The sequence below is a fragment of the Diabrotica undecimpunctata genome, chromosome 5, assembly GCF_040954645.1.
Source record: "Diabrotica undecimpunctata isolate CICGRU chromosome 5, icDiaUnde3, whole genome shotgun sequence".
Lineage (NCBI taxonomy): Eukaryota > Metazoa > Arthropoda > Insecta > Coleoptera > Chrysomelidae > Diabrotica > Diabrotica undecimpunctata.
In genome coordinates, this window is record NC_092807.1 from 53,301,974 (window position 1) to 53,323,104 (window position 21,131).

Consider the following 21,131-nt stretch of genomic DNA (forward strand, 5'->3'; position numbering starts at 1 on the left):
TCAGCTTCTGCAATTATTTTAAAAATGCCCTATTCTTTTCGCAAATAAAACATTTTCTGTTTTAATTTGGGATTTTGGTTAAAGATTGTGCAGTATGCTTAAATATTGGGATAAAATAAGTTGTTGGTTATTTGCGGTTACGTGCCTGTATAGCAATTTGTTCCAGAAAATCTTCAGGTGCCTGAGGTTACGCCAAATGCAATAATCTTTTAATATTGGCTTCATATTCTTGCAGGCTTTCGTTATGCTTTTGATATCGAAATTTCAGCTGACTTAAGAAAACCTATTTTAGATGCTGCTGGCCATATCTTGTCTCTAAAGCTTGAACTAGAGAGATACAACTGAAAAAACCTTCTAACCATGGTTTTAACAAAAAAGCTCACATTAACTTATTACACAGGGACTTAAAGATGACAATAACATCATACTTAAATGGCTTATTAGAAAAATTAAAAAGGATGCGATAAAACATCTCAACAACATTCAAAATATCCAATACACAGATCTATTCTTTTTAAAGCCATACCAAACAGCACACCATTACTCAAACCTCAAACCTCAAGACCACTAAGTGTTAGAATAAACGAGCATTAATGATAAATCAAAAACATAAAGAGTTCGACAGATCCCAGATATGCAAACATTTCTGGAATAATGAGCACAGATTTCAACGCAAAATTCATCAATAGTCATGAAATAAACAGAATGAAAAAAAAAAAAAAAATCAAATAACTAGCACTTATCAATATCCATCAACAAAATATAGCAAACTCTGGTTACAATTAATAAAAGAAAAAGTCAGCAACAAGAATAGACCAACAGTAATGGATTATTAGAAAGTCCTAGATTTACATTTACAATTAACTACATAAACCAGCAAAATTTAGAATTTGATATCAATTGGAGTGTTTGGAAAGTATGCAGTATTTATTTTTATATTTTTACATTTAATATTTTTCTTTTACTGTACTATAATGTGATCTAATTCAATGGCATATTCTAACTTATTTACTTTAAAATATATTGTTTACGGTTATTTCATAAAATCTCGTAAATTTCTTAAACTGGCTTAAACACATGTTTGGTTTTAAGTACGGAGAATTTGACTTCTGTGTTATGTTTGGAAAGTATTTCAAAGCGCCCTACAATAGAGTTGATTTATGGGATGCACTTGCCCCACGAGCCATTGACCACCCTTAGAAATTGTAGGTGCACATTTTTATCCTTAAAAGGCAAAGACACTTCCACTTTATCACAGTGAGTCTATATTCTTTGTACAGACAACAGTATGAGTTAAGACCAGTTAATTTCGTAATTTAATCACAGTTGTATTTGCTATTTTTCGCTAATTTATTTACAGTTAAAATATTGCATTTTTTCTCCATTATTATTTTTAAATTCATTTAACCAGAGACCTCTAAGTTTTATACAAAACATAGAGTATAATACATCACCCTAAGAACTTGAATTTAAGACATGGCTATGACAAGATTTAGGGCAAGTCATCTGTCAAATTGGCTGAAATAAAGCTGCGATTAGTAAACAGTTACAGGTTAAAATAACGTCTAGTTTTATAATAATCTTTTTTAAAAAAGAATTTCCAGATTGGAGATCGAAACCTTCAAATAAAATGTAACTTTTATTACAAACAATTTTGGTTAAATCCCATAAAAATACAATATTTTAGATAAGAATTGTCCATAATATTGAGTTATGTAAATTTATTACCGTATTTGGTTTTATAGTAAGGTTTTTCGTTTTAATATAAATTATTCCAAATATTACTCCAATTAAACTTGAGGACCATAACGTAGAAGTTGACATGTATGCGACCACATATAGTAATGAATGGTATATAGACCTGACTTCTAAATATCTAAAAAATGAATATCTTTTAATAAATAAAGAAATATTTATTTATGTTAATGTAAGAAACTCTTGATTAAATGATATTAAGTGAAAAACAGTGGTACAGGAAGGAAAACTATAGAGACTAGTGCGAAGCTTCATACTACGTTTTTTGTATTTTTAAAATTTAAACAATTAGTCCAGTTACTGTGGCATTTTCCCTTTAAATTTTTTATAACTGCACCGATTTATCTGAAATTTTTACAGTGGGTAGTAAATTACTCAAAAAATATAAGTTATATGGTGCCGATGTGTGCTTCTACCCCTAGGGTGGTTGGCACCCCATCTAGGGGGTTGAACTTTTTACCCTCAAAATAACCACGGGAGTTGATATAAAATCAAATTTTAAACAAAAAATGTTATATACATTTTTTTCGCTAAATCAATACTTTTTGAGTTATACGCACTTAAAAAAGTAAACTTTTCGCAAAAAAGAACATGTTTTCCAATGATTTTGTACGAATAACTCAAAAACAAAGCGTTTTATTGAAAAATCTATAATGAACAAAAATAAAGCTTATAAAAAAATAAAGAGATTGTTTTTTTATTAAGTTTTATAAGTACAATACTAAGCGATTTATAATTGTTTGAAGATGACTTTTTATTTTTGGGATACTATACTTGATGCATTTAACATCAAATAAAGTTTTAAAAGTTTTGCCTGTTTAAAATGCGTATTTTTGAAAAAATCATGTTTAAATTAAAAAACGTTTTTTTTAATTATCTAAAAATATAAGTTTTTTTAAAATAAATCTAAAACTATAAGAGATACGTGAAAAATGCTTCTATATCAAAATGTAGTTTTTTTCTTAAGAAAAATTTTGATTTTTTTATTTTTGTCGTAGCTCAAAAAATAATAGAGATATAGCCAATTGAAGTTTGAGATACAGCGGCTGACACACCTGTAATCAGCACTTTTGCCCTTAACTATTTAAAAAGAACGAATTTTAACATATTTGAATCTACTTAGTCTTGTAGCTTTTGAAATTACCTTCAAAATATTTTTTTAATGGACACTGTAGCTTAAACATTAACGGAGATATTCTAAAAAAATTTTGGAGCATGTTATTTATATTTTGGAGCGTCAACTTATTTTCTGTATATATAAATGCTTTATTCAAGTATATTCGAAAAACTGGTAACAGACACACTAACACTGACACAAATATGTATATAACACATACATACATATATATATATATATATATATATATATATATAATATAATATATATGTATATATATATATATATATATATATATATATATATATATATATATATATATATATATATATATATGTTATATATATATATAATATAAGCACATCTAAACTGAATATCTGCTTAGAGAACTAACGGACACAGAGAAGCGACACTCCTTTGCGTGGGCAAGCCGCCAATGAGTGCCAATGACAAGAGTACTTCAGATCTCGAAGACATTTTAGAAGCTGGGAGATACTGTACAATTTTGCTATATGGCCTTGCCAAAGACACCCACATGAACAAAATGAATAAGGTCGAAGATTATTCATCATTACTTGAACAAATGCGATACGAATCCTTTATTAAAACCACAACTAAAAATAGTGCAGTTAAATTATCATCTCTTGTACCAACTGTAAGTGCCCTGGATGAGCATATCAAAAGAGTTTATTTCCAAACTCAGATATGGCTTGGAAACAAAGATATTGATATAACGGATTGGGGATGGTTCAAAAGTGATGATATTTTACAACCAATAAAAATGAAAACTTCACCTGCCCCAGAAGAACTATTGAAAATGATTTTTTGCAATTGCAAAAAGGGTTGCGGCTCAGTGTGTAGTTATCGTAGACTAGGTCTATTTTGCAATGCTACATGTGGAACATGCTCTGGCGACAATTGTCAAAACTGTCCTGCAATAGACGAAGAGGTGGAGTTAGAACACGACGAGAATGACGCTTCAGACAATGAATAATTGGATATATTGTAAATCATTTTTATTTTTGTAAATATATTTTGTATACTTTCTAATGTAAAGTATTTTCATGCATAATTTTTTACAATAAAAACATCATGAGTATACTTAATTTTTTTATTTAGACATTTACCAAAGGGGAATTTTTTCGTGAGCATAGAGGTGGTTTTTAAGGGTTGAAAATAAGCAACCAATCAAAAAATATTTTATTAATAAGAAAGGAATTTTTGAATATAAATGTACATTAAAAATTTTGAAGTTGTTTAAAAAGATTTTTTTATATATTTTGACATAGTGGTAGTTTTTAAGAGTTGAAGTGTTGCAATCAACCAAAATTATTTTATATAAGTAGAGAATTACATTGTTGATGATATAAATGCACTACAAAAGCGTTTGAACCTGTTAAACGATTTTTTACAATTATTTTTATTAAAAGGGGTAGTTTTTAAGATTATTTAAGGGTTGAGAATATACACAATATCCATTATTATAATTGACAATATTTAATTTACCTTATTTAACACGATTTAAATCCATAAAATGCTTTAATATAAATTTTTTTCATTATTTTCAATAAGGGGTGATTTCACCCCTTAAAAATAAAAAGCTCACCTAGCGCATATATAACTTTTGAAGAGGGAGGTAAGATAAGCCTAATTCCAAATTATTAGCAAAATCGATTCAGTTATAAAAAATTTAGAGGTATTGACCTCTTTTCCTCCACAGTGACTGGAGTAAATAGGTATTTTTAAAATTTCGGTGACGCTTGCCTCAGTATTTTACTACAAAGAAAAAATAATACAGCGCCAGTATAGAAGCTTCTCTTCAAAATTTGTTTATTTATTTATAAAATTTGATTCCAATTTTCTGTTACTCTACCTCATTTTGTGATCACCAGCATAACCATTCAAACTGACAAATAATTATATAGTTTACATTATTGCGTTTTATCGAAAATGTCATTAATTACTATCATTGCAATTTATTAACAAAACAGTAAAGTCTTGAGTCAAACGCGCCCAATAATTAGTATAATGCAACTGAACTTCTAGAAACACCGGAAAAAATGAATAATATCGTAAATATCGTCAGTGTTATTTCCTATAGGCCTGAGGTTACATTAGATTCGTAAACGTGCGATTTTTTCATCGAGTTAGAATCTATGGAGAAGCTATGATCATATTAACGTATGTACTAAAAACGGCGTAGGTAGGCGTGGCTAACTGTGATATCAATATGGCGGTGGGATCATGGCCGGACTCAATAATATTAAAACTACTATAAAAATATGACTAGTTATTCAAAAGATTTAATCATAATCTAAAAAAGTGCAATACATTTTTAATAAACTATGATTTATTTATCCTGCGGTAAACACTAAAAACACGACATATTATACATAAAGATAAATTAATACAGTCAAATACTATTAATTTATTCTCTGAAGTACGGGCCATTACTTTGTTTACATATTTGTATACTATCCTGTAGAACGTTATTCCTGAAGATTTTTTATTAACATTGCTTCTGCCACTGCAACTACGTTGAGAACAAGAAACCATTATTATGCACTATCACAATATATTATTACAGTTTCTATAAAAGTATTATAAAACTAAAAATATTCGAAAAACAAAAAACGTAAATAAACTTATACGATCTGTCAAAAGTGGCAAAACAATATGGCCGAAGTGAGGTCGTTTTTAGTCACGTGATGCCCTCTCCATAGATTCTAACTCGATGGATTTTTTACACGTCCGCTCGTGCATTCTCATGCGTCGTGATACATGAAAATATTCTGGCAGATAATTTATAAAAATCGACACCGAAAAATTAATTTTATGTCTAGAATATAAGATGCCTTTATGGGATCAAAAGTGTAAAGATTACCACAATAGATCCATAGTAAAAATGGTTTGTGGAGAAGTAGAAAAGGAAATCGGAAATACAGGTAAGGTACAATTTTGTATTTGTAATGTTTATAATATACCTACTGAATTCTGCAAAATTCAAATGGCATACTATTTAGTAAAATAATGAATGATAATAATATTAAAATTATATTATTCTAATTTTTTATTTGGAATGGAACAGAACCAGCTGGACTATTAAAATAGCTCTTAAATATTACAAGTACATTGCATGCAGCTACAGTTGAACGATTATTTCCCCTTAAGTGGTTTCAGGAATATTTTGCCGAGGTTGCAGTATCTGTGAATTCATACTCAACTTATTTTCGGTGCATCTTTCCTTATCAATAACGATATTGTGGAGAAGACATACACATTTAACAATTATATCTGCTTTGTCAGGATGACATTCAATTTCTTTTTTAGAATTCTCTATTTGGAACATAGTATTCCAAAAGCACATTCAACTAACCTGATTGGACGAGACAGTCGATAATTCTTAAGATAATTCTTAATTTCTTGTTGTTCAGTAATGCCCCGGCCAGAATAGGGTCTCATATAAAATACGTTTTTAAAGGATATACTTCATCGCCTAAGAAAACGTATGGTACATTAATATTTGTACGTGGAATGGCCTTTTCCTTCGGTATGCAAAACATTTTATTTTCTAAACACTGTTTCAAAGTGCTGGCAGCAAATATTCCTACATCACTTTGTATACCATAGGATCCGACATCTATGTAAAAAAATCTACAATGGGCATTAGCAACACTTTGAAGAACAATTGAATAATATTGCTTATAATTCCAATACAGTGAGCCAGACATTGGTGGACTATGAGGCCTTATATGCTCTCCATCAATGCAGCTTTTACAACTTGGAAAATTCCACTTTACAAAAAAATCCTCAGCAACTACTTCATGTGTTTTAGTTGTCAGCAATGCCATATTTATGTTGTGTGTTAAATACATCTCATATCGCTTCAGAGACTTCATAAATAATATTTCGTACTGTTGAATGAGCCATTCTAACTGAAAATGCCAGAGATTTGAATAACACTCCTGTTTTCAAAAACCTGACAAAATTTATTCTATTACATGTTGAAAATATATTATACAAAAAATAAAATGAATCAATGAATTTGAAAAATCCGTTTTTATTTTTAGATGCAGCGGTAAAAGCCAAGTGGCGAAATTGGCGAGATCATTTCCTCAGGGAATTATCAAAAGTACAGAACAGTCGTTCAGGAGACGCTGGAGGAATTTCAAAAAAACCTAAATGGGTCTACTTTGAAATAAAGCTTTTCCTAAAAAATACTTTAGCTCCACGACCATTGAGTGGTAATATAACGATTAGAGAAAAACATGAGGAAACAAATACTGGACATGATGATGACTTAATGACATCATACACGGTGATACTCAGGCTGAAAAAGATGAGAGAGCTGTAGAAGAGTTTGAAACAGTAAATAAGACAGATAATTTTCGAACTCCTAGCAGACAAAAAATAGTAAATGAGCACATAAATCGGTTATTACCAACTAAAAAACCGATAATATATAGGAACTTTTGCATATTGAGCATAGAAACATTTTCGGCACGGTCGTCACTTGCTGCTGATAGTAATAACCACTTTTTAATGAGTCTTTTACCACAGTTAAAACAACTTACATCTGTAAGAAATTTGCAAATCCGTGTGAATATTCAGCGACTCTTTTTAAACGAACAAATTAAATTGCAGTCTTGTTTTGGTCAACTCTCAAATCTACATCAAGCTACCGTTCCTACTTCGCAGATTTCACCATGTGCTACTTTTACTTCAGGATCTACTGGAGCATCGATTCCAATAAACTCTAATAGCACAGAATACCCCGAAATGTTGAATGCTTCATTCAACAGCGAACAGGAGGGAAATACAGCTCGATATTTTCATACTTTTACATAAGATTATGTTGTTATTAAGAAGATATAAATAAATATGTAGTTAAGGAGAATTACTACGTATCTATACTTACCTAAGGGTTACCAATAATTTTTGTTCAGGTTCGATACATTTACGAAAATTGTAGTATTTCTCCAGTCTGCTATGAAGCTTTTCTAGTAAATATTCACATGTTAATGGCGACATTTTAAAGTATTCAAAAAACTTTGTTGGTTGCTTCCTTAATTGTTTGGAAAGGGGATGCATATTCACGCATTCATGCTTTTTCGTCCATTTTGGATCAGACTATTGCACAAGACGTTCCCAATGTAAACATATTATCTGACGACACCTTGACGTACGTGAGCGCACGTGTAAAAAATCGCACGTTTATGCATCTAATGTAACCTTAGCCTAGTGCAGTGGTCGCCAACCTCTTCAATGTGTTAAGCTACTTTGTTAATTTTGGAATAAACAGCGAGCTACCCACACGGAAGCCCACACGTAACGCAACGTAAATGAAATAATCCACTGTTAATCTATCATTATATGTATTTATTTTACTGTTTAACTGGTAATACATAATACATAGGTACTAATAATAACCTAATAACAAAATAACTAATATTACTAGTACGTACTTGTTCATTCCTACCTATCAAACGAAGTTATTGAAAAATAAACACAAACTTTTATCCAGCCACAACGGCATGTCACGTATGATTTAAAAATAGTTAATAATAACAACAAAAAAGTAACGCACTATCATAAATATAAACATTGAAAAATAAAAAAGCACGTTCAATGAGAAGGCTCATTGCTCAAGGCTCAGACTCATCGATAATTTTTTTAATGTTTGCAGTATAATTTTATGCAGCCATTCGAATACAATTATCCAAATGTTCATCTGTAAGTCGATTGCGATATTTGTTCTTAATAAACTTCATATTGGAAAAAGAAGATTCACACAAATAGGTTGAACTGAATAATGCTTTCACTTTCAAGGCAACACGGCATAGAACTGAATATTTGTCTTTACTTACAATAGGCCAGATACATTCAGTACTTGAGACTAACGATTTTAAGGCTAAATCAATTTGAAACTCAATGACTTCCATTTCTGTTGCAGCGATGTCTTCGCCAAAGTTCTGCATAACACAAGCTGCAAACTGCTGGATATCAATTTCCATAAAGGGTGAAACAACAAACTGCGCTACTAAAGCCATTTCACTGAAATCCTTAAAACGATTTTTGAAGTTACTCTTCAGGGTACAAATTATTTCTACATGATATTAAATATCATGTATGTTGTTATAGGGTTCTAATGGATTTTGAGATATTTTTTCTGAAAGAATAGTGTTACGTAAAAATATGAGTCATAGTTTTAACCTGTAAACATGTTTTTATTCATGCTTATGTTTTAGATTTTACGAGAGGCTTCTATTTACCTGAACGACCTTCCAGAAAAAGGTCGAACCGATGCGGGAAATCCAGTTTGCCTTTACCGTTTCGCCGTCTACTCAAGAATGTTTTGGACTTTTCGAGATAACGGCGATTTATGTATAAAAATAAAACATTTTTATATGGAGGAACAGTTAAGTCTGAAAACTCGCGGTCGCGAATTTAATTGTACCGTTCGGATACATAAATTATGTAATTATTAATCAAATAAATTGTTGATATAAATTATCGTGCTTTTCAATAAATTAAAATAAGGACCTTTTGATAAAGACATTATAAATTAAATAGACATAAATAAATATCATTTCAATGGTGTCGGAAGTGAAATAAAAGTAAATTAGACTTATAGTAATCATAACAAGTATTGTTCCGAAGTGAATATCAAATAAATTGTGAAAATGGCTACGATTTATGAGCTGACAGTGACAAATTTAAGAAGACATCTTTAAGACAGAGAATTAGCTTCTCCCGGAAAAAAGGCTGAGTTAGTCCAACGACTAAAGAACACTTTGCTAAAAGAAGGACTAGATCCAGAGACTTATATATTTGAAGATGCTGTCCTCTCGTCGATTTCGAAAGTTTCTGGTGACATCGCATCATTAGAGAACAAAGTTTCTGACGATATTTCGAAAGTTTCTTCTGATGTAGCCAAAGTTTCTGGTGACATCGCGTCATTAGAAAACAAAGTTTCTAACGAGATTTCGTCCCTGGAAAGCAAAGTTTCTGCTAACATCTCTTCGGAAATCTCTAAAGTCACTTCTGAGATGTCTGCCCTCGACGATAGAATATCTTCGTTAAAAAACCAAGTTGCTGCCGATATGTCGGCCTTCGAAGAAAAGATGAAAGAGATGGAAAAGAAGCTGGAGGAAACAGGGACAGCAGAGAGAGGAAACAATCCAATTACAGCAGAGACAAAAGAAGACGAAACAAAATGTAAGTTGGAGATACGGCCGAAACTTGAAGGAAGTGGAGATTCTATTCATGTTAAAGTCCCAACTTTCGACGGAAAATCATCATGGAACAACTACATGAAATAGTTTGAATCAGCTGCAAGAGCAAATGGATGGTCTGAAAAAGAAAAGGCTGTAAACCTGACTATCGCTCTTCGAGGAGATGCCTTAGATGTGCTGCAGACCATAGCCGTAGAGGAGACCGATGATTTCGAACAACTCAAGAAGAGGCTAAATATGCGATATGGCCACGAACATTTGGAGCATGTATATCAGTCACAGCTTAAAAATCGTAGACAGAAGAAAGATGAGGCTCTTCAAGAATACGAGGTAGATATTGCCAGATTAGTACGATACGCTTATCCAACAGCTCCCGAAGACATGATGGAAAAATTGGCCGTTCAAACGTTTATTGATAGTCTTCGTGATCATGAAATGCAGAGAACACTGCGATTAGCTCGTCACAAGACGCTGGTTGATGTCTTATCCGCCGCCCTCGAATACGAGTCAGCTACGCAGGCCTCTGGCGGGTACAGTAAAGTTAGGACTGTAAAAGAGGAAGGAGATGAACATAAACTTGACCAGCTCGTTAATATGATGAAAAGCATGACATATAAGAAAACGAAGACCATCAGATGCTGGAATTGTGGCGAAATAGGACACGTACGAAGCTCCTGTAAGCACCCTAGGTACGACGCAAATCAAGAAACTCACCATCAGGAAAACTAGAACGGGTCAGCCTTAGGGGGGCAGCTTCGACCCAGAACTTTTCCAAAGACCCTCTCATACTAATAGCTTCTTTGACATGTCGTGAAGATAGTGTATATGTAGATGGAGACATAAATGGTAAAAAGCATACGTTGTTGGTGGATACCGGAGCGACCAGAACCATTATACGCCCGACAGTTATAAACAGCCGAAAGAAACTGTTACCAACGAGGTTGCGACTTCGGACCGCTACAGGTGAAAATGCTAACATTCATGGAGAAATCCAGGTACAATTGGGAATTGGAGCAGAAAAGTTCGTCCATACTGTTATAGTTGCTGACATCGAAGAGGATGTTATATTAGGAATGGACGTAATGAATATGCATGGATTCCAATTGGATTTTAAGAATAAGGTAATCAAAGTTGGCAACGAGGAGGTATTTCTCCATCCACATAATGACAACACTGTGCAAGCAGCCATTACAGAAGATACAGTCGTGCCTGCGAGAAGCGAAACGATCATAGTAGCGCGGCTACAGAGATTTGTGGACGAAGGGAGGCCTGTTATGATGGAGCCTTGGAACCACGACGATGAGGTTGGCCGTGGAATCATAATTGAAAAGGAATTGGTGACTTCGGCTAAGGAAATTCCTGTGAGACTTATCAATGTTAACGACTACCCAGTGACCATAAAGAAAGAGACAAAAGTAGGAACTTGTGTACCTGTGACATCCATAATCCGTCAAGCGACAACATCTGATAATTCCAACGACAAATTCGACCAAATGGTTGCAGTTGCAGGACAGTCTCTAAATCAGACGGAGAAAAGGAAATTAAGGGAATTTCTTCGGCAGTATCGTGATATTTTCGTACCGAAAGGAGGAAAGACGGGAAGAACTACCGTTGTTAAGCATAAAATTGATACTGGTAATGCTAAGCCAATTCGTCAAACAGCTCGACGATTACCACAGGCGAAAAGAGAGGAAGCTGAAACGATTGTTCAGGAAATGAAGAAAGACGGGGTGATAGAACCTTCTACAAGCCCATGGGTCTCTCCGGTGGTAATGGTTAAGAAGAAAGACGGAACGACGAGGTTCTGTGTAGATTACCGTTTGCTGAACAACGTTACCAAGAAAGATAGTTATCCTCTGCCTCGGATCGATGACACATTGGACACATTGGCTGGATAAAGTAAACATACAGTACATAGTAAACTATTTTCTACTTTGGATTTGAAGTCTGGATACTGGCAGGTAGAAATGGACCCAGTAGATAAAGAAAAGACAGCCTTCACCACAGGATCTGGATTGTGGCAATTCAACGTTATGCCATTTGGACTCTGTAATGCTCCAGCGACATTTGAGAGGCTTATGGAAAATGTGTTGAGAGGGTTATCTTGGAAAACATGCCTGGTTTATTTAGATGACATAATCGTCTTGGGAGAGACATTCGAAGAACATTTGAAGAATTTAGAAAACGTTTTTAATTGACTTAAACCTGCCCAATTGATGCTAAACCCCAAGAAGTGCCAGCTATTTCAGGGTAAAGTCAATTATCTGGGTCATATAGTCAGTAAAGAAGGAGTGGCCGTGAATAAGGGAAATATCGATTCCATTAAGGAATGGCCAAAACCAACTGACAAACATCAAGTGAGAAGTTTTCTTGGACTATGTACGGAGGTTTATTAAGAAGTTTGCAGATATCGCTAAGCCATTAACGCGACTTACAGAGGAAGCAAGAGAATACCGCTGGGATACAGACTGCCAAAATGCCTTTGAGACCTTAAAAAAACTAATAACAGCACCAATTTTAGGGTATCCACTGCCAGAAGGAGAGTTCATCTTAGATACGGATGCAAGTAATGTGGGAATTGGAGGAGTGCTGTCTCAGATTCAAGGAGGACAGGAACGAGTCCTCGGATATTTTAGTAAAGTTCTTTCAAAACCTGAGCGGAATTATTGCGTCACGAGAAGAGAACTTCTAGCAGTAGTTAAATCAGTAGAGCACTTCTATCAATACCTCTATGGCAGAAAGTTTCTAATCCGAACCGACCATGCCGCCCTTAAGTGGTTGATGCAGTTTAAGAATCCAGAGGGTCAGATAGCCAGGTGGATCGAACGACTCCAAGAATACGATTTTAAGATTGAGCACCGGGCCGGAGTTAGCCACAGAAACGCTGATTCTCTTTCCAGAAGGCCATGCCCAGCAGAGTGTTCCCACTGCAACAAAACGGAATCCAAGGAAGCAGCAGTGCTAAGAACGACGATTGTCAACGACGACTGGACGCCTACTAAGATCAGGGAAGAACAAGAGAGAGATCCAGTTATACAGAAAATCCGAAAATGGAAAGAGGAAAACCGTCGACCACCTTGGCAGGAAATATCAAACCTATGCTCAGTAGTTAAGACGTATTGGGCCCAGTGGGACTCATTTATCATCGAAGATGGCTTGCTCAAACGAGTCCTGGAAAATGATGACGGTTCAGAGAAGAGAAGACAGTTGGTGATCCCAAAGAGCAGAATAGCCGAAGTACTTCGTCAGTTACACGACAGTCCATCGGGAGGGCATTTTGGTGTAAGGAAAACCCTTCAGCGAATTCGGGAACGGTTTTATTGGATGAACAGTTCCGACGACGCAAAAGACTGGTGTAAGAAATGTACTATTTGTGCTACGAGTAACGGGCCTCACCGATAAAGGAGAGCTCCTATGAGACAATATAATGTTGGAAGCCCGTTTGAAAGAATAGCTTTGGACATTGCAGGGCCATTTCCAGAAAGTGAAAATGGGGGCAAGTACATGTTGGTAGTAATGGATTACTTCACTAAGTGGGTCGAGATTTACGCACTTCCAGACCAGAAGGCCGCCACCGTTGCAGGTAAGTTGATCCAAGAATATATCAGCCGATTTGGAGTGCCTTTGGAGATACATAGTGACCAAGGCAGGAACTTCGAAAGCGATCTATTCCAAGGAATATGCGATAGACTAGGCATGAAGAAAACAAGAACTACCGCGTATCATCCGCAATCGGATGGTATGGTAGAACGAATGAATAGGACAGTTGGCAAGTATTTGACAAAGATGGTGTCCGATCATCAGCGAGACTGGGACCAATACCTTCCGTTCTTAACAATGGCCTACAGATCTGCTGTTAACGAATCAACAGGCCAGACACCAGCCAAAGTCCTATTCGGACGCGAAATGCGACTACCTTGTGATCTCGAGTTTGGATGTCGACCTGGAGAAGATGTAGCAGGTGAAGATTATGTGATTGAATTACGAAGAAGAATGGACGATGTACATGAGTTGGTCCGTTCCCACCTTCAGATCGCTAGCGACCGAATGAAGAAACGGTACGATACACAAGCCGAAAAGGGTTGCTTTAAGAAGAACGACAAAGTATGGCTGTATAATCCCAAGAAGCGAAAAGGTTGTTCTCCCAAATTGCAGCAGTTTTGGGAAGGTCCATACCTTATCATGGAGAAGATCAACGATGTCATCTACCGAATAAGCAAGATTCCGAGGGGAAAGCCGATGATAGTACACCATAACCGGTTGGCATCTTTCGAAGGTGACCACGACGTAGATGGAGAAGTGGAAGTAAACCAAGTCCACGATGTGTCTGACCTCACGTTTGAGGAATTTATGGGTGCCTATGGAGGAACCGGTAAAGCGAGACATGGTGTTACCACTGAAGAAAAGCAAGATCTACTCGCGCTCCCCGATGACTACTCGCTGGCCCTTACCATCCCGGCCAGTATCAAAGACGCACCAGGGTTGGCATCCGTCTTTCGAAGGAAGTTTGGTCGAGTTACAGAACTTCAATACCAGGTGCCAGCTCCCGGTAAAACCTTGAAACTCCAAGATGTATCACGTTACCTTTTCTACCTGGTAACAAAAGACACTGCCCGTGACCAACCTACCTACCGAGATGTATGGGAAGCCTTACTTCAATTGAGAGAGCACGTACTAGAGTCCGACGTGCAAAAGTTAGCCATGCCAAAGTTGGAGTGCCGCCAATTAGATTGGAGGGTTATCCGAAATATGGTGGAGGAGATCTTTAAAGACACCGAAGTCCAGGTGTTAGTCTGTTGCAATCCGCATAGTTACTGGTGCGGAGAGAAAACCGTCCCTTGTCATTTTTATACAACTGGAAGTTGTAAAAGAGGGTCCAGTTGCCGATACCAGCATACCGTTCCAGTTCTAGTCCCGACAAGGTTCCAGGAGGAACCATCTTTTGAGAGGGGGGCAATGTTACGTAAAAATATGAGTCATAGTTTTAACCTTCAAACATGTTTTTATTCATGCTTATGTTTTAGATTTTACGAGAGGCTCCTATTTACCTGAACTACCTTCCAGAAAAAGGTCGAACCGATGCGGGAAATCCAGTTTGCCTTTACCGTTTCGCCGTCTACTTAAGAATGTTTTGGACTTTTCGAGATAACGGCGATTTATGTATAAAAATAAAACATTTTTATATGGAGGAACAGTTAAGTCTGAAAACTCGCGGTCGCGAATTTAGTTGTACCGTTCGGATACATAAATTATGTAATTATTAATCAAATAAATTGTTGATATAAATTATCGTGCTTTTCAATAAATTAAAATAAGGACCTTTTGATAAAGACATTATAAATTAAATAGACATAAATAAATATCATTTCAATAGGAAAATGCTTGCAATCGCTGTTAATTGGGTTTTGTTCCCAAATCTCCAGCTTTTTGATAAATGCTTTTATATCAAAAATCATTTCCGCTAGTTCTTTGTCTCTCCCCTGAAGTTGCAAATTAAGTTAGTTTAATTTCTCTGTAATGTCCACGAGAAAACCAAAATCTCTAAGCCAGATTGAATTTTCTAGTTCAGGAGTCGGTTCATCGCGATGTTTGAAAAATTGAACTATGGCAGATAGGACATCATTAAAACGTTTCAGCACCAGTCCTCTACTTAACCATCGGACTTCAGAGTGAAGCAGTAGGTCCCCTTATTGACAGTCAACTTCATCGGCCAAGGTTCTGAATAATATTCTTTGTAACGCTTGAGCTCTAATCTTGTTCACAATTTTTACCACCAGTTTCATAACGTTGTTTAGTTTCAGGAAATTTCCACATAATGCTTGCTGATGGATAATGCAGTGGTAACAGAGAATTTTCGGAAAAGTTTCATCTTTACGACCTAACGCCACCAGACCCTTATCACAACCCACCATAGCTGGAGCGCCATCGGTTGTCAAGCCTACCATTTTCGATATTGGAATTTTCTCGGAAGAAATAATATTTTTTAAATGAGAAAACAACTCCTGTCCAGTAGTGTGTCCTTTCAGTGGAATGAACTTCAACAGATCTTCTTTAATCGTAAAATCACTAAAAACCATCCTGACTAACACGGCCATCTGGGCAGTGTCAACGCCATCTGGGCAGTGTCAACGACATCTGTTGATTCATCCAGTTGAAGTGAAAAATAAACACAATTATCTAAGTCAGTTCTTAACTGTAAAAAAATATCATTGCTCATTACTTCTACACGTCTCATCACTGTATTAGCAGAAAGTTGCATAGATTTTATAGCTGAAACTATCTCGTCTTTATTTCTAAAGTTGACAAATAACGAATCAGCAGCTTCTAAAAACGCCTGTTTTATCATTTCCCCGTCTTCATAAGGTTTCTTTTTTTGTGCAATTATCTGGGACACACGGTACGATACTTCAGTTGAAGCCTTATTTTTGTCGACTGTTCTTAAAAATATTGATTGTTGTCCAATTAACTGTTTTTTTAACTGTTTCAGTTTCTCCTTTCTGGCGGCAGAATGTAGTCGGAATGATTTTTCAAAATTAGAATGTACAGTTTTATGATGTCTCTCAATATTTCCTTTTTTAGCAACGGAAACCGAAGTATTACATAACAAACACACATTTTTATCTTTAACTTCTGTAAAAAAGTATTGTTCTTCCCATCCTGAATGAAAGTGGTATGTCTTTACCTTCTTACAACTGCTTGCCATAATATTACTTTTGTTGTTCTCTACTAACCCAACCGCTGGACGTTGGTTACGCGTTCAGTTTTAAACTAAGCGCAATGTCGCCGCGCCGTGCGTATTTATCCCGTTCAAAGTGGTCCTGAGTTATCCAAAGTTATCCTGGTCCGGCTGGTCGGTTCTATAAATAGCCGATTCTAGCTTGACGGCGTCAGGGGCAGATCGTTCACCGCAACGTTGCCGCTGTTTATGTTTAATATTATGACAATTAGATTTTTTTGTGAAATTTTCGGAAGCTTCTCTGATTTTTGCAGTTTGTATTTTTCAAATTAAAATCGTTGTGAGAGCTACCATTTCATAAAATGTTACAGGAGAGCAAAAAAACTAATTTAAATGATTAAACTTGTTATCGATTGGCAAGAATTTACTTTTTACGACTACTAATCAACTCAAGATAGAATTTGAATGTTCTATTTTTGATTTTTAAAAGAAATATTGTTTCTGTTTTAAATAAAATTGGAGATACGCTTTTTGCGAACTAATATTTTGAAAGCAAAATGATAATACGTATTTTTCTGAAAAACAAATTTATTTTTTCAATGCAAGTAAACCAGTAACATTAGAATTACACATCGATAATTGTAACAAAAAAATGAATGCCCAAAAAAATTTAAAATCAGAAAATATAAAATGAAAAAAGCACAAACTATTTATGAGTTAACTGATCATAAAATAAATGGTAGTCCTGTTGTATACTTTTCTTCAGTTGTTGCAACTGCTCATATTTTTTTTTAATGATAATTCTACCTCTGTATATTGCAGGCAAAGAGTAAAAATCTAAAAATTTTTGATTTGCAGGAAAATCTGACAGGAAAAGTAATCTATTTCAATTCAGAACGTTTAATTTGGTCAATTATACTTTTGTTTGTATATTTATTTGCCTTTAGGTCAACTACCTGGGGATCTCAGACTTTTTTTCCAGGTCGTATTGATAAGATTAAATTTATATTACCTTCAATGTTTTTAAAAAGTACTCTACTCTGTAGGTATTTTTCAAACATGCTTTTTTGCATACTATTGCATAGTCAGTAGGTACAATTAATTTTCGATTCAATCTTTCTATCGTAGAATGCGTGCTATTTGCCTCCATCTGGGTATGACCTCTCTGGAGATACTTTTGTATTATAGTTAAATCTTTTTCTATTGCTTAGTTGAAGAGGGCGTTTGCTAACACAGAATTTCTGTTTTGAGCAGCGCAACCATCGCTATACAAAATATAATTAGTTTTTTTTATCACGAGGATTGGCCTTTACTTTCTTTTTGAGGAAATTTACTATTATTACAGTCACCTTGATGGCGTTTTAGACCGTAAATCATGAGATTATGTACGATAAGTTTTGTTTTGTAATAGATGAAGCTCACACTGGACTTTGGATAGAGTAGCACATATTACAGATCAATTGTAAAGACTTTAATATTTGATTCTTTGTCAGTAACCTTTCCTTGACGTGCTTCGTTTTTAGAAGAATGTGAAAATTGTACTCATCTTGCGAAATATATATTTTTTTAAACGCTACACAAACATCGCACCTATCCTTTTTAGGCTGGTATAAAGATAAATTTTGCTAATCGAAAATTATGGAAAAGCTGACTCTTGACATGGTTTTTATATTATTTTTCCCACAAAAATCTGTGCAGTAAGTTCTATATAATTATGCTTTTAATTGTCATACTCTTTACAAGTATAACTTTGAACTATTTGTCCTGCAGTAATGGGACTCAAGTTTGGGTAATTTGTGGAAAAAAATAATAATTTTTTATTGCTTCTCGGCTGCTTTTCAACTTGCTTATTATGTGTAACTGTTTATCTGATCCACTTCTTTATGGCAATTTCTTCAATACAGAGTGTATTTAAAAACATCTTTATGCTTGCTCGTATTCAATTATGTTCAGCGTTTAATTAAAACTCGGTCGATGTTTGCCTTCTAAATATATTCCGTTCTCCCCTTCGTCTCTCTGTAGGGTTTGCAACTGCTGTTGTATTTACAAAAGTGTTTTTCTCGCCCCAAGTTTTTCTCAAAAATTTGTCAAATATTTCGTGTCTAGACTTGTCAGAAATAGAACCACACTTCAATTTTGTCTTGTCATCCCTACTTAACTTTCAATGGCAACGAGGTTTAATAGTTTTTGTCGCCTTTTCTATATTGTAATTTCATGAATCATTTTCTCTTTTTCTTCAATAATACTTAAGCCCATTTTCTCTATTCTTGTGGTTCTCGTGTTTGTCTGTTTTACTCCTTTTAGACCTTAAACGCTCCGTTTAATTTTTTAGATTAAGTTAACTATTGTTTGAATCGTTTTCTTTATATCATCCATTACTCATAAATTCTTCAAAACCACTACCTATCTCTTCTTGCATCTCTGCTTTCATGATTATGAAGTCTGAGTCTTTGGACTTTGGTTTCATTGTCTTGGCAGTTACTTTTTTGCATTCACCTTATGCCTTCTTCTAATCTTTATGTGCCATTAGTGACCGTGTTTGTAATATTAAAATTACCCAAATTTATTTTCATGTACGGTTCTTCCTCAAAAATATGGTTGATAAGCATTTCTTCGGTTTCTATAGTATATTTCTCGAGATTATCATTAATTGGACTGTTATTTGATTGTATACTGTTTGTTTGCACGGCAATAACATTGTCGATGGTATTTTGTTTCATAAATGAAGCAAGAGCAAGAGTAAGGTTGGCTAAATCATGCTCTTTAACTTGAATAGGGTCCTTTTTTTCAGTGTCGTCTAACTTTGACTGCACTTGTAGAAGGTTTTTAATCATATCTGCTCCTTTAGCCATTTCTGTAACAAAAACAAAATGTGCAGTACTATTTTACTTTAAACTTTAATATGAAAAAAAAAACTAACTTTTCACATGTTTTTTTTTATTTAACTAGATTTAAACGAAAATCATTGCAAACTAAATAAGGAAGCATTCAAATAATATAAATAAATTTGAAAATAAACAATTACTGACTTTTAAAATGGGTATACATATTATTAAACGCTAAAAATTAAAATTAAAATTGTTTAATAACAATAAAAAGTAGTCATATTTATTGTGGAAATATTCGTATCTCCGTCTTGTGTTATCTTTTCAGTGTGGCGTATAGTGCGTATCACCAAACGTAAATAAATAGTGAATTGTATTAGTCATTCTTAAACTTTTTCGATTATTGCATAAATAATAAAAAATAGACTTACCTTTCTAATGATATATGAAACAACACGTAGAGTTTAAGTAATAATTGAAGATTTTTATGATTAATTCCAAGAACAACTACTGACTTAAATTAACCAATATAAATGGCGGGATATAAGCATTCTGCTTGTCAACAATTTGATGCAGAGTTAGGCAATTTTCTGTTACGGCTTTTATTGCGAAACGGTAAATGCCGCGGAGATGAGTATTTTTCAGTCTAAAAATATGATATTGTTGTACCAGATGGCGCAAAAAGTCATATTTGAAAGAAAATGAATTTACGCACTATGCGAATTACACTAACGATATGTACAGAGTTTAATATTTTAAAATAAAGAATATTATTGGAAACACAAATGACGGTGATAACAAAGAATTCCATCCGGCTCACCAGAAGTTAGTCAAATAACAAATGATATTTCATAAAACTTATTTAGTCCAGTCGTCAAAGATTTTATCTTTAAAAACAAGACGGCAATCTAAATTATGCCAAGAATGTCAATTTTGGGACCCCAAAAAGATGCAAAAAAATTTGCACTCCTACCATCGGGGAAAATATCGATTTACCAGCAATCTACACGTCGTAGAAACAAATATTTTAAACATAAAGTGTAGCTGGGATAATTTTGAACAAAAATGTTTATTGGCACTTTTTGTGCAGAATCAATCGTTCTCTCAGATATAACGCCTGATAATATGGGTACTATAATTAGACTTAAACCTTGACATCCAAAATAAAAGTTATTCTCTAACACCAAATTGTTCTATATGATCCACATAAAGTTCAGGAAAAAGTTACACTTATGCGTCGGGTTTGGGGAGTGGAGGGAGTGCAAGGAGAAAAAAAAAATCGGTAAAATTAGTAGTTGGTTTTTCGTTTCTCGCAAATATTTCGAAAACTATATGGTTTAGCGTAAAGAAGGTTATATACCAAAATGCTTTGCGTCAAATTTAAAACAAGAAACGTAACATGCATAATTGTTCTAAAATCAACGGTTCCAAAGTTACGGATGGTGTAGTACTGGAGGTTTTCCATATTTTTTATGTTGTTTGGCAAATTTTAATATTATTACTGTGATAATTTTTCGACTGTT

The 21,131-nt window shown here is 34.4% G+C and overlaps 1 protein-coding gene across 3 annotated transcripts in view; it reads right to left on the bottom strand.

Moving 5' to 3' along the window:
- The window catches only part of LOC140440628 (nose resistant to fluoxetine protein 6-like), a 131,310-nt gene that overhangs the window by 20,976 nt on the left and 89,203 nt on the right, over window positions 1-21,131 (bottom strand). For all 3 annotated transcript variants that reach the window (XM_072530994.1, XM_072530993.1, XM_072530995.1), the window contains one exon: window positions 1,729-1,876. In XM_072530994.1, coding sequence (XP_072387095.1) covers window positions 1,729-1,876 — 148 coding nt within the window. The remainder of the gene's footprint in view (window positions 1-1,728; window positions 1,877-21,131) is intronic.